The sequence below is a fragment of the Ornithorhynchus anatinus genome, chromosome 2 (genome assembly GCF_004115215.2).
Source record: "Ornithorhynchus anatinus isolate Pmale09 chromosome 2, mOrnAna1.pri.v4, whole genome shotgun sequence".
In the NCBI taxonomy this organism is placed as follows: domain Eukaryota; kingdom Metazoa; phylum Chordata; class Mammalia; order Monotremata; family Ornithorhynchidae; genus Ornithorhynchus; species Ornithorhynchus anatinus.
This window is the reverse complement of record NC_041729.1, coordinates 60,770,591-60,783,007: the sequence shown is the minus strand read 5'-3', so window position 1 is coordinate 60,783,007 and position 12,417 is coordinate 60,770,591. Positions and strand designations below refer to the sequence as shown.

Here is a 12,417-nt window from a genome sequence, read left to right as displayed (position 1 = left end):
GCCCTGGAGTACGTACAGGTAAAGTCAGACACAGTCCTTGTCCTGCATGAGGCTCACAGTCTAAATAGGAGGCGGAACAGGTATTGAATTCCCATTTTACAGTTGAGGAAACTGAGGAGTGGGGAGATATGGACTGAACTTATTTTAAAAAAAGCGATCTGGGTGACAGAGTGACATATGGACTGGAGTGGGCTCTGTTTTCATGAACACTCACCCTCAGAGACACAGTCACCACCAGCAACAAACAAGCTGATGAGCTGATGATCATTAAATGCCAGACCAGGCTGGCTCCTTGAAATTCACTTGGTTTTCCTCAGCCTTCTTGAATTTCCCCAGTGGGACTGCCCAAAGCCACATACTATTTCAGTAGTTTTCAAACCCTGGAATCTCTCATTTACCCCTGAAACAGCTGTTTCATAGTGTTTAAAAGAGCTTAACTTCGGTGCTATGGGAGGAGGGTTGCACAGTTTAGATGGAAAGTTTGGGAGACGCATTGAGTGCCCTTTGAGGAGTCCAAATGCCATTTCCACTTGTGAGTTGTTTTAACTCCTGAAGCACTTCTGTACAGATCTTTATTCTCTATTACTTCCTCCTCACTGTCCCTTGCTAGACCGCGCACTCCTTGAGAACAGAGATTGTGTCTATTAATTCTGTTACACTTTCCTCAGGGCTTAGTAATAATACAGTGCTCTGCACACTGTAGGTATGCAAGAAATACTTTTTTAATTGACTAATTGACTAGTGGGTAAAGACAGTCAATGTGTAAGATGGAGGAAGCTTGTGAAGAGCTTTGAAGCCAATAGTAGGGAGTTTCCGCTTGCTCCAGAGGGAAACAGACAGCCTCTGGAGGGTTTTGTGAGGGTGGGTGGGTGAGTATGTGTGTGGGGAGGGAGACCCAGAGGTAACTGCCCCCTTGTCTCTTCTCTGCTGATGCACGGAGAGCCGGGTCACACTCACCGAGCTCCGTTTGAAAGAGCTGACATGTCTGTGGGTTCCGCACGGTGTAGGCGACGTACACTTCTGGAGGGCTCTGGTCTGTCCTACAAGTGGATAGTTTCTGCAGCACACCAACGAGGCAGAGGATGACCTCCGGGTCATACAGGACATCTACAACCGAAAGCCCGATAAAGCGCATGACTTACAGGTAGGGCCTGGGAACCCTCGGTAGAGAGGCCAGGGCCGGAGGAACCCAGCAGTTACAGTCATTTCACACTTCATTAGGCAGGTAAAAGGGCAAACTTGGGAGCAAATTCCTAACTTTCAGCGTGATATGGGGCACAGTTGAAATCAGAGAAAAATCCTAAGCACTAAGTGGTGATCTTTGGAAAATCAATATTTTGCCTCTTGGCCGATGTAGAAGATACATCATAAAGTAAATCTCAATTTTTATCCCTAGCTTTTTCATGATACAATGGGCGAATTTTTCATTTGCTTTCTTGTCAGTGGCAATTTATCACCCAAAGGCTCTCCATCACCTTGCCCCCTCCTACCTCTCCTCCCTTTTCTCTTTCCACTGCCCACCCGCCAGCTCTGCTCCTCTGCTGCCCACCTCCTCACTGTCCCCCGTTCTCACCTATCCCACCATTGACCCCTGGGCCACGTCCTCCCGCGGTCCTGGAATGCCCTCCCTCCTCACCTCCGCCAAACTAATTCTCTTCCCCTCTTCAAAACTCTACTTAAAGCTCACCTCCTCCAAGAGTCCTTCCCAGACTGAGCTCCCCTTTTCCCTCTACTCCCTCTACCCGCCCTCCTTCACCTCTCCTCAGTTAAGCCCTCTTTTCCCCCCATTTCCCTCTGCTCCTCCCCCATCCCTTCCCATCCCCTCAGCACTGTACTTGTCTACTCAATTGTATATATTTTCATTACCCTATTTATTTTGTTAATGAAATGTACATCGCCTTAATTCTATTTATTTGTTATTGTTTTAATGAGACATTCATCCCCTAGATTCTATTTAATGCTATTGCTCTTATCTGTCCATCTCCCCCGATTAGACTGTAAGCCTGTCAAAGGGCAGGGACTGTCTCTATCTGTTACCTATTTGTACATTCCAAGCACTTAGTACAGTGCTCTGCACATAGTAAGCACTCAATAAATACTATTGAATGAATGAATGAATGAATAAAGGGGCAGGAGCTGGAAGACGAATGCGGACCAAGAGATAGAGAAGTTCTCCTTTTGCCTTGAGTTTGGCTTTTCTAGTCTCAGCGGAGGGGGCAGAGATGGACGAGGTGGGGACACATTATCATCAGCCTGTAGTGGATCCTATCAGCTATGAAACAAGTCCCTGGATGCAGTTCTTCCCTAGGGCTGCACTTTGCTCAGAGGCAAAGATCCTGCTGATTCAATCATACTTAAGCCCATACTCATCGACAACCACGTTTTCTTTCTCATCCATCTGTATATCATTTTGATGTCTATCTCTTCTGCTAGACTGAAGTTTCCTAAGGGCAGGTCTTCCAACTCTACTGACCTCTCCCCCGAGTGCTTAGTCTAGTGCTGTACACAGCAGGCAATCACTAAAGGCCACTGATCCAAAGGAGAGTCTGTTCACCCTCATCCTATGAGGACATCAAGGAAGATTGGGCTTAAGAAGCAAAGCTGCCAATATGCATAGGGAATTCCAGCAGCTGTCATGCCTTCGACATAACTGAGAAGGGGAGGAACGGACAGCGCACTGTCAGCAGAATTGCTGGCCACAGTGATGTCCTTTCTGGGTGGTCATGCGGTTTGGAACCTGACCTGGTTCCTCTAGGCTCTGGTAGAAGGACTCCACTCTACTAAACACTTTCCAATCAACTTGTCTGTTCTCACAGCTCATTCCCCCTCAACCTGGTTTCTCCCTTCCAGGCAAATGTTCCTCCCCTGGGTCTTCACCTCCAACCTCCACTGAGTCTTTGTTTGCCCAAACAGTCTCAGATCTATGAGCTAATCACCCTGGCCCCCTCTCTACCACCCTATCCCTCTCACCTTCCTTACATTATAGCTCAGAGGCCCACCTGCTTCCCAAATCACCTCATACAATCTCTTGCCCCCTAGAACAATATGTGACCCACCCCCTTCCCTAAACTCACTTCTTTGTGTTGATTTTACATTCAACTGTTTGCCTCGTCTACTGTTCTTCAAGGGCAGGGACCATGACTTTTTTCTGAAGTGTCCTTCCTAAGGCTTGGAGCACCACTTCCTATCCTGCAGCTACTCAACAATTAATAATAATAATAATGTTGGTATTTGTTAAGCGCCTACTATGTGCCAAGCACTGTTCTAATCGCTGGGGTAGACACAGGGGAATCAGGTTGTCCCACATGGGGCTCACAGTCTTCATCCCCATTTTACAGATGAGGTAACTGAGGCACCGAGAAGTTAAGTGACTTGCCCAAAGTTACACAGCTGACAAGTGGCCGAGCTGGGATTCAAACCCATGACCTCTGACTCCAAAGCCCGTGCTCTTTCCGCTGAGCCATGCTGCTTCTCAATTGCTTCTCAATTATAATAATAACAATAATAGTAGTCCCTGTTAAGTGCTTAATGTGTGTCAAGCACTGTACTAAATACTGGGGTATATACAAGACAATCAGATGAGATACAGTCCCTGTCCCTCATGGAGCTCACAATCTAGGAAGGCATAGGATTTAATCCCCATTTCATGGACGAGGAACCTGAGGCTCAGAGAACTGAAGTAACTTGCTCATTGTCACCCAACTGACAAGTCGTTAGTTGGAGAAGCAGCGTGGCTTAGTGGAAGGAGCACGGGCTTGGGAGTCAGAGAATGTGGGTTCCAATCTCGGCTCCACCATTTATCAGCTGTGTGGCTTTAGGCAAGTCACTTAACTTCTCTGTGCCTCAGTTACCTCATCTGTAAAATGGGGATTAAGACTGTGAGCCCCATGTGGGACAATTTGATTACCTTGTATCTGCCCCAGCACTTAGAACAATGCTTGGCACATAGCTTAACAAATATCATAATTATTAAGTGACAGAGCTGGGATTAGAACAGAGGTCCTCTGACTCCCAGGCTCGGGCTCTTTCCATTAGACCACGCAGCTTTCCAACCAGTAGATGCCCTCTCCTGCCTTCTTCAACCCCTGCTCTGGCCCTCCAATGAGCACGATGTGGTACCTGCTGCCACGACGACATCCGGCTGGAAGGCATTGAGTTGTTCTGGAGTCACCAGAGCCCAGTCCAGCTCAACGGCAGCCACTCTGGGCCTCCGGGAGCTGAGGGCCTCCGAGCTGGGGGATGGTGACGGGATCGAGCTGTCTGGCTCTTCCAGGAAGCCATTTAGGCCTATGTTTCTCTGGAGCTGCTGGAGGACGTGACTGTGACAGTCACTAAAAACATAGGCTTCAGGACCACACGTCTTGCAGATGGCAAGACCTGTGAGACCGACTCCACTGCCAAGTTCCAAGATGGTCCTGGACATTTAAGAGAGGGGGAAAAACTCAGTGTTGGTCACCACTTCTACCCATCCCCGGCTCATTTGAGCCCAACACCCACTACCTGTTCCTGAAGACGGTTGGGTTCTCTATGGCCCATTCTGCAAGGTAGAGAGCAGCATCCCATGTGACTAGGCCTGTAGTTCCTTGGGAAATGATGGCTGTGCTCTCACAGAGAGTGACTGAGTCTCCGGAGGGCTGGACCAAGGAAGAGAAAGTAGCAGCTGTAGCACCAAAGGAAAATTACCCCCTTTAAAAAAGGCTCCCCAGAATCCCAGCCCTGAAGCTCTTTCCCAAGAATTCCTGAGCACCATGACCTTTCAATTCCCCCACTCCTGCCTGCCCAACCCAGTCCTCACCTCCCCCATCCCTTTTCCCACCCATCTCCTCCCCTCCCCTTGCTCTGCCCCCTCCTCTTCTCCCTGCCCCTTCCCTGGAATCCCTCTGTACCAGTGCCACCCCTTGTCTCCCTCTCCCTGTGCAGGTCCCTGCCAAACCCCTCTATCCAACGCCTTCCCGCCCCTCCCTCCCGCCTCATCCCTTTCCTCCTGTCCCAGCGCCACCCTTCATACTCCTCTCCCATCCCCAACTCCCGCCAACTCATTCCCATCCAAACTCTCCCCACCCCGAGCCCTTCCCTCTCTCCTCCATCCATAGCTGCTGCCAAGTGTAGCCTATGGAACCCCTGCTCGATCATGGGTAAACTCCCCTTCATTCTTGACCTGTTCCTGTCCCATTTTCTCCTTCTCCTCGCCATCACTGAAACCTGGCTCACCCCTGTGACATGGTCTCTCCTGCTGCTCTCTCCAGTGAAGGCCTTTTCTTCTCCCACTCCCCCAGACTCACTGGGAAATAAGGAGGTGTTGGCTTCCTTCTCACGCCCCAGTGCCGCTTTCGCACCGTCCCTCCTCCCCCTTTCCTTTTCTTCTCCTTCTCTGACATCCATATTATCCGCCTCTACCACCCCCTACAGATTCTTATAGCTGTCATCTACCACCCCCCTGGCCCCACCTCCAACTTCTTTGACCATTTTGACCCCTTTCTCACGTTCCTTCTTTCTTTTTCCATGCTCGCTTTGATCCTTGGAGACTTCAACATCTACGTAGAGGTACCCGATGACTCCTCTGTCACCCACCTTCTATCACTCCTTGCTCCAACCTCCTGCTCCACCCCACCTCACCCACTCACCAATTTGGACACACCCTTGATCTCATGATCTCTAACAGCTGCACAATCTCCACCCTCACCAACTCTGAAATCCCTCTCTCTGACCACAACCTTCTCATCTGCCTCTTGTCTCACACTCCTCCTCCCCATAAATCTGTACTATTCCCCCACAGAGACCTCCGCTCTCTTGACCCCATCCAACTCTCTCAGCACATCACACCCCACCTAGCCTCCATACCCATTCTACCCACTCTTGATGACCAAATGGATGCTCTCAACTCACTTCTTCCCCTATCCCTTCATCACTCTTGCACCACTAACCCACGGTCCTGGATCTTCCACAGTCCACCTCCTTCACTCTTGTGCTCGAGCCACTGAACGCTACTGGTGGAACTCTAAACACCAGGCCAAACTTTTCCGCTTTAAGTTTGTCCTTTCTTGCCTTACTCTGACCTCTCCTCTGCCCAGAAAAATTATTTCTCTTCCCTGATTGACACTCATGCCCATCACCTTTGTCAGTTATTCTGGACATTTAACTCCCTCCTCGACATTTATCTCCCTCCTCAGGCCCCCTGTTCCTCCCACTCCCCCATTCTTCGCCCCCAATGATCTGGCCACCTACTTCATTAGGAAAATTAACAACATCAGGTCTGAGCTCCCCCAAATCACCTCTCCCCATCCTCCAACCCCACTACTCTCGATTCCCCCCTCTACTTTCCCAGCAGTATCTTCAGAGATCTCCTCCCTCCTCTCAAGTGCCACCACTTCCACATGCGCATCAGACCCCATTCCTTTCCACCTTATAAAAACTCTCGCCCCTTCCCTCCTCCCCTCCTTAACTTCCATCTTCAACCACTCACTCTCCAATGGCTTCTTTCCTTCTGCCTTCAAACATCCCCATGTCTCCCCCATCCTAAAAAACCCCTCCCTTGACCCCTCATCCCCCTCCAGTTATTGCCCCTTGAGTGATTGTATTAATGTGGTAGCAGTTTGGATGGAGAGGAAAAGGTGGATTTTAGCGATGTTGTGAAGATGGGGCCAACAGGATTTAGTGATGGATTGAATATGTGGGGTGAATGAGAGAGACGAGTCAAGGTTAATGCCAACTTTATAGGCTTGTGAGACAGGAAGGATGGTGGTGCCATCTCATCAGTCAATAAATTAAATCCAACAAAAACAAGCATGAGTTAAAGGATGCGGGAGGGTCACAGATTGTCCTAGGGGGCAGGAGATTATATTATTTATTGAGCGCTTACTATGTGCAGAGCAGGGCACTAAGCACTTGGAAGAATACAATACAACAGAAATAGCAGACACATTCCCTGCCCCAAATGAGCTTACCAGCAAATAGCTCCGGTGGCAATGGGCTGAGTCTTCGGCAGCTAGAACCTTTGCCAGTGCCTCATACAGCTCATCCAAGGGTTCTGTGTTGGCAGATTCATGCTGTGTTTGGGGGATAGACAGAGTTGATATTTAGACCTTCAGCCGAAACTGGGGCACTGAATTAGGAAATTCTGTCTGGCAAACTCTTGATTGCCAGTCATTGCAAGGGCAAGTGCCAGGAGCGTTCTCTTTATTTACCTGGAGGTTAGCCTGCTGGCTCCAACTGGGGCAATCACTTACCTTCCTAATGAGTTCAGAGAGGAAGCAGCGGGCATACTTTGCTGAAGGGGGATGCTTCACACACAGAGGATGGAGGACGGTCTGTAACAATATGATGATAAAATATTAAGTAATCAATCCCTCCAATCCTTCTTTGACTCTGACCAAACTTCACATCAAATTTTGAGGCGATGTGTACACCTGTAAGAAACACGGGGACTCTTCCATTCCAGAACTGAAATTGAAGGAGTTGTGACTTCTAACTTGGCAAACTCAGATGGGCGATACACATGGTTATACTCAAGTCCTAATAATAGTAATTATGGTGTTTTTTAAGTGCTTACTCTGTGTCAAACACTGTTCTAAGTACTGGAATAGATACAAGCTAATCAGGTTGGACAAAGTCTCTGTCCAACATGAGACTCACAGTCTTAATCACCATTTTTCAGATGAGGTAACTGAAGCATAGAGAAGTGATTTGCCCAAGGCCACACAGTAGACAAGTGGTGGAGCTGGGATTAGAACCCAGGTCCTTCTGACACCTAGGCCCATGCTGTATCCACTAGGTCCACTGCAACTCCCCGGATTTTCACAACAAACTGGAAAAGATCCTTCCACCCCCTACTTACTCAAGAGTAAGTAGCATACTCGACGACGGCTTACCAAATGGGGACAGGTTCCATGGTGCCGGCTGCTGCTGGGGTCTCTCACAGAGTCTATGCTGTGACCCCAGATGGTACCTGCTCTTCCTACCAGTGATCTGACCATGTGAGCTGCCAGGCATTTATTCATTCATTCAATCATATTTACGTATGCAGAGCACTGTACTAAGCTCTTGGAAAGTACAATAAAGCAATTAAGAGAGACAATCCCTGCCCACAACAGGCTCATAGTCTAGAGGTGGGGGAGACAGACATCTATATAAGTAAACAGGCATCACTATAAATAAATAGAAATATAGATAGACACATATATGCATAAGTGCTATGAGGCGGGGAGAGCAAAGGGAGCGAATCAAGGTGATGCAGAAGGGAGGGGGAGCTGAGGAAAAGGGGGCTTAGTCTGGGAAGGCCTCTTGTAGGAGGTACACCTTTGGTAGGGCTCTGAAGGGGGGAAGAGTGATTGTTTGGAGGATTTGAGGAGGGACAGTGTTCCAGGCCAGAGGTAGGACATGGGCCAGGGGTTGGTGGCAAGACAGGCAAGACCAAGGCACAGTGAGAAGATTAGCACCAGCGGAGCAGAGTGTACAGGCTGGGATGTAGAAAGAGAGAAGGGAGGAGAGGTAGGAGGGGGCAAGGTAATGCAGAGCTTTGAAGCCAATAGTGAGGAAATTTTACTGGATATGGAGGTTGATAGGCAACCACTGGAGACTTTTGAGGAGGGGAGTGACATGCCCATAACATTTCTGTAGAAAGATAATCCAGGCAGCAGAGTGAAGTATAGACTGAAGCGGGGAGAGACAGGAGGTTGGGAGATCAGAAAGGATGCTGATGCAGTAATCCACTTGGGATATGATGAGAGACTGTACTAACGTGGTAGCAATTTGGACAGAGAGGAAAGGGTGGATCTTGGCGATGTTGTGAAGCTGAGGCCGGCAGGTTTTGGTGACGGACTGGATGTATGAGAGAGCAGAGTCAAGGATGACACCAAGGTTGCAGGTTTGTGCCCAGTGACGCGAAAGTCAGGGAGAGGACAGGGTTTGGGAGGGAAGATAAGGGGCTCAGTCTTAGCAGAAAAATTATCTGGGCATCAGAATGGACTGGAATGGGGAGACAGGAGGCTGGTCAACAAAGAAGTTGATACAGTAATCAAGGTGGGATAGGATATGTGCTTGGATCAATGCGGTAGAGGTTTGGATGGAGAACAAAGGTAGGACTTTAGTAGTGTTGTACAGGTCTAATTGCCAGACTGAATATGAAGGCTGAATGATCTTCAGCCTTACAGGTCTGTGAGACAGGGAGGATGGTGTTGTCTACAGTGATGGGAAATTCAGGGGGAGGACAGTGGGAAGATGAGGTGTTCTGTTTTGCACACGTTAAACCTGAGGTGTTGGCAGGACATCCAGGTAGAGATGTCCTGAAGGCAGGAGGAAATACAAGACTCAGAGAAGGAGAGAACAGAGTTGGAGATGGCAGTTGAAACTGCAAGAGCAAATGAGTTCTCCAGAGGTTCCAAGGGCCTTTCCCTGAGATCAGGCAGCCAGGCCCCGGGGTGAGGAGAGCAACGCAGAACCACCCACAGTCCTCAGCAGCAGTGGTCAATGGCAAGAGAATGAGGAAGCACTGTTTCTAGACTGCAAGCTCATTGGAGGAAGGAAACGTGTCTACCAGCTCTGTTGTACTGCATTCTCCCAAATGCTTAGTACAGCATTCTGCATATTGTAAGCACTCAATAAATATCACTGATTAAGGAAAAAAAAAGTATGTACACTACCTAATGTTAGCCTATCTAACAGTTTCCAGTTTTTGTGGAATGAACAGCATAAAGAGGACTGGTAGCAAATTCTTCTGATGCTATCTGGCTAATGAGGCTCACTTAGAGAAGCTGCATGTCCTAGTGAATAGAGCACGGGCTTGGGAATCAGAAGGACCTGGGTCCTAATCCCCACTCTACCACTTGTCTGCTGTGTGTCTTCGGGTAAAACACTTAATTTCTCTGTGTCTCAGTTACCTCATCAGTAAAATAGGGATTAAGACTTTGAGCCCCATGTGGCATAGGGAAGTTATCCAACCTGATTAACTTGTATTTGTCCCGGTGTTTAGAACAGTGCTTGACATATGGTAAGTGCTTAATAAATATCATCATCAGTTCATTAGGCTTGGAACAGTGCTTGACACATAGTAAGTGCTTAATAAATATCATCATCATCACTTCATTAGGGTGGTTCATAAATATGCAGTTTCTAAAATGTGAAGCCTGACACTGGGTTTACTTTGAGCAGGTTCCCACGTGAAAACTGTTGACATAGGTCCCTATTTTCAAAGTAAAATACAAAACCTGCATTACAGCAGTTCTCGACTGCATTTTTCGACTTTTAACAAACGGCACTAACTATACTTTACACCCACCAAATTCACACCCTCCTTCAGTTTTTGGCACATTGGATTCAACCTGACAACATCCACCTCTTTTATGACCCTATTGAACCCTTGTGGCCCAGGTTTCTATGGGCAGTGTTGCTATCGGGCAACCCCGTCCCATCTCAACTCTCTGACCCTCTCCATCTTATACTCCCCAACCCCTGAGTTTTCCTCCCTTTCTCCCCACAACAAATAGATAAGCCGCACAGCCTAGTAGAAAGAACATGGGACTGGGCGTCAGAGGACCTGGGTTCTACTTGTGACAAAAATAAATCCTTTGTGTATTTTGGTGGCTTTCAGGCAGAGCCACCACAATAATAATAATAATGATGATATTTAAGCACTTAAAATGTGTCATACACTTTGAGAAGCAGTGTGGCCTCGTGGAAAGGGCATGGGCCTGGAAGTCAGAGGATCTGGATTATTATTCTAATCCCCAGATCTACCAACTGTTTGTTGGGTGATCTTGGGCAAGTCACTTCACGTCTCTGTGCCTCAGTTTTCTCAACTGCAAAATGGGGATTAAATCCTTCTCTCTCCTACTTAGACTGTGAGCCCCACGTAGGATAGGGACTGTATTCAACCTGATGAACCTGTATCTACTCCAGTGCTTAGAACAGTGTTTGACACATAGTAAGCACATAACAAATGCCAAAAAACAAACATTGTTCTAAGTGCTGGGGTAGATACAAGTTAAGCAAGCTAAACACGGACTGTTATCTTTATGGGACTTGTGTAATTGCTCTTTGCCCTAAACTATAAGGCCACAGTATAATTTAGTGTGGGTGTGCAGGCTCCAGAATCCCCTCTCATTTAGGAAAAAACGTATTCTGATTGTATAGGAAATGGGGCCAAAATTGTTCTTCAGAAAATGAGTTTGACCATTTGCCCCCACCATCCTTACCTAACTGCTCTAATGCCAACCTACTCACTGTACCTCGATCTTGTCTACCTCACTGCCAACTTCTCACCCACGTTTTGTCTGACCTGGAATGCCCTCCCTCTTCCTTTCTGACACATGATCATTCTCCCCACCTTCAAAACCTTATTTGAAGACCCATCTCCTTCTAAAGACCTTCCCGACTAAGCCCTCATTTCCTCTTCTCCTACTCCCTGTAGTGTTACCCTGATTTGCTCCATTCATTCATCCTTCCCTCAGCCCCATAGCACTTATGTATATATCCATAAGTCAGTCAAACATATTTTTTGAGTGCTTACTGTGTGTAGAGCACTGTACACTTGGAATAGTACAATGAGCTATCTCCCCCGCCCCCTCCCCGCAACTGTAAGCTCGTTGTGGGCAGGGAATGCATGTTATATTGTTGTATTGTACTCTCCAAATGCTTAGTACAGTGCTCTGCACACAGTAAGTGCTCAATAATTGATTGATTGATTCTAATGTTCGTTCTGTTCCTTGCCTGCCCTGTGACCTTCAGCAATTCACAACTTCTCTGTGCCTCAAGTTCCTCATCTAGAAAATGGGGATTATCTTGTCATGCTGTCCCGTCATTTATGACCCATAGCGACTCCATGGACACATCTCTCTCAGAATGCCCCACCTACAACTGCAATCATTCTAGTAGCGTATCCACAGAGTTTCCTTGGTAAAAATATGGACGTGGTTTATTTTTAACAGTGCCGCATCTATTTGTTTCACTGGCAGACTGGCCCTTTTCCTGGATGGATGTCATCCTCACCCCTGTCCACCAGCACTGAGACAGCTGTGGGGGCTGGACAAGATGGGCTGGGCCAGAGGAGAAGGCCTGGGAGGGGACTAGCGCTCCCCACTCACCCATTGACTATGGGGACTGGGCTGGAGAAGAAGGATGGAGGAAGGTGGCAGCTATCTGGTTCTCCAGACTGCAGAGCACCCTGTGTGTGGCGCTCTGTGGAAACACCGTGCTCGCAATGTCGTAGGCCCCCTCTCTGGGGGGTGATGGGGGCAATGAGCATCAGGCACAGTAAGTACTCAGTGAATACGATTGATTGACACCTCTCCTCTCTATGGACAGGAAAGGGAGCTGTCACTGGGGCCGCCCCTTGGAGCCGGAAGGAGGCTGGGGGTGGAGCCAAGATGGCAGCGCCATTCCTTGGCCTCTGCTGGCAGGAAACAGTTTCCAGACTGCAGAAGG

The 12,417-nt window shown here is 48.2% G+C and overlaps 1 protein-coding gene across 2 annotated transcripts in view; it reads right to left on the bottom strand.

Moving 5' to 3' along the window:
* EEF2KMT (eukaryotic elongation factor 2 lysine methyltransferase) overlaps positions 1 to 12,417 on the bottom strand; it is a 41,436-nt gene that overhangs the window by 7,562 nt on the left and 21,457 nt on the right. The window contains exons 3-7 of one of the 2 annotated variants that reach the window (XM_029058659.2): positions 7,227 to 7,307; positions 6,945 to 7,046; positions 4,501 to 4,634; positions 4,120 to 4,415; positions 958 to 1,107 (exon numbers count right to left, since the gene is read on the bottom strand). In XM_029058659.2, coding sequence (XP_028914492.1) covers positions 958 to 1,107; positions 4,120 to 4,415; positions 4,501 to 4,634; positions 6,945 to 7,046; positions 7,227 to 7,307 — 763 coding nt within the window. The remainder of the gene's footprint in view (positions 1 to 957; positions 1,108 to 4,119; positions 4,416 to 4,500; positions 4,635 to 6,944; positions 7,047 to 7,226; positions 7,308 to 12,417) is intronic. The other variant, XM_029058661.2, reaches the window with a different exon arrangement.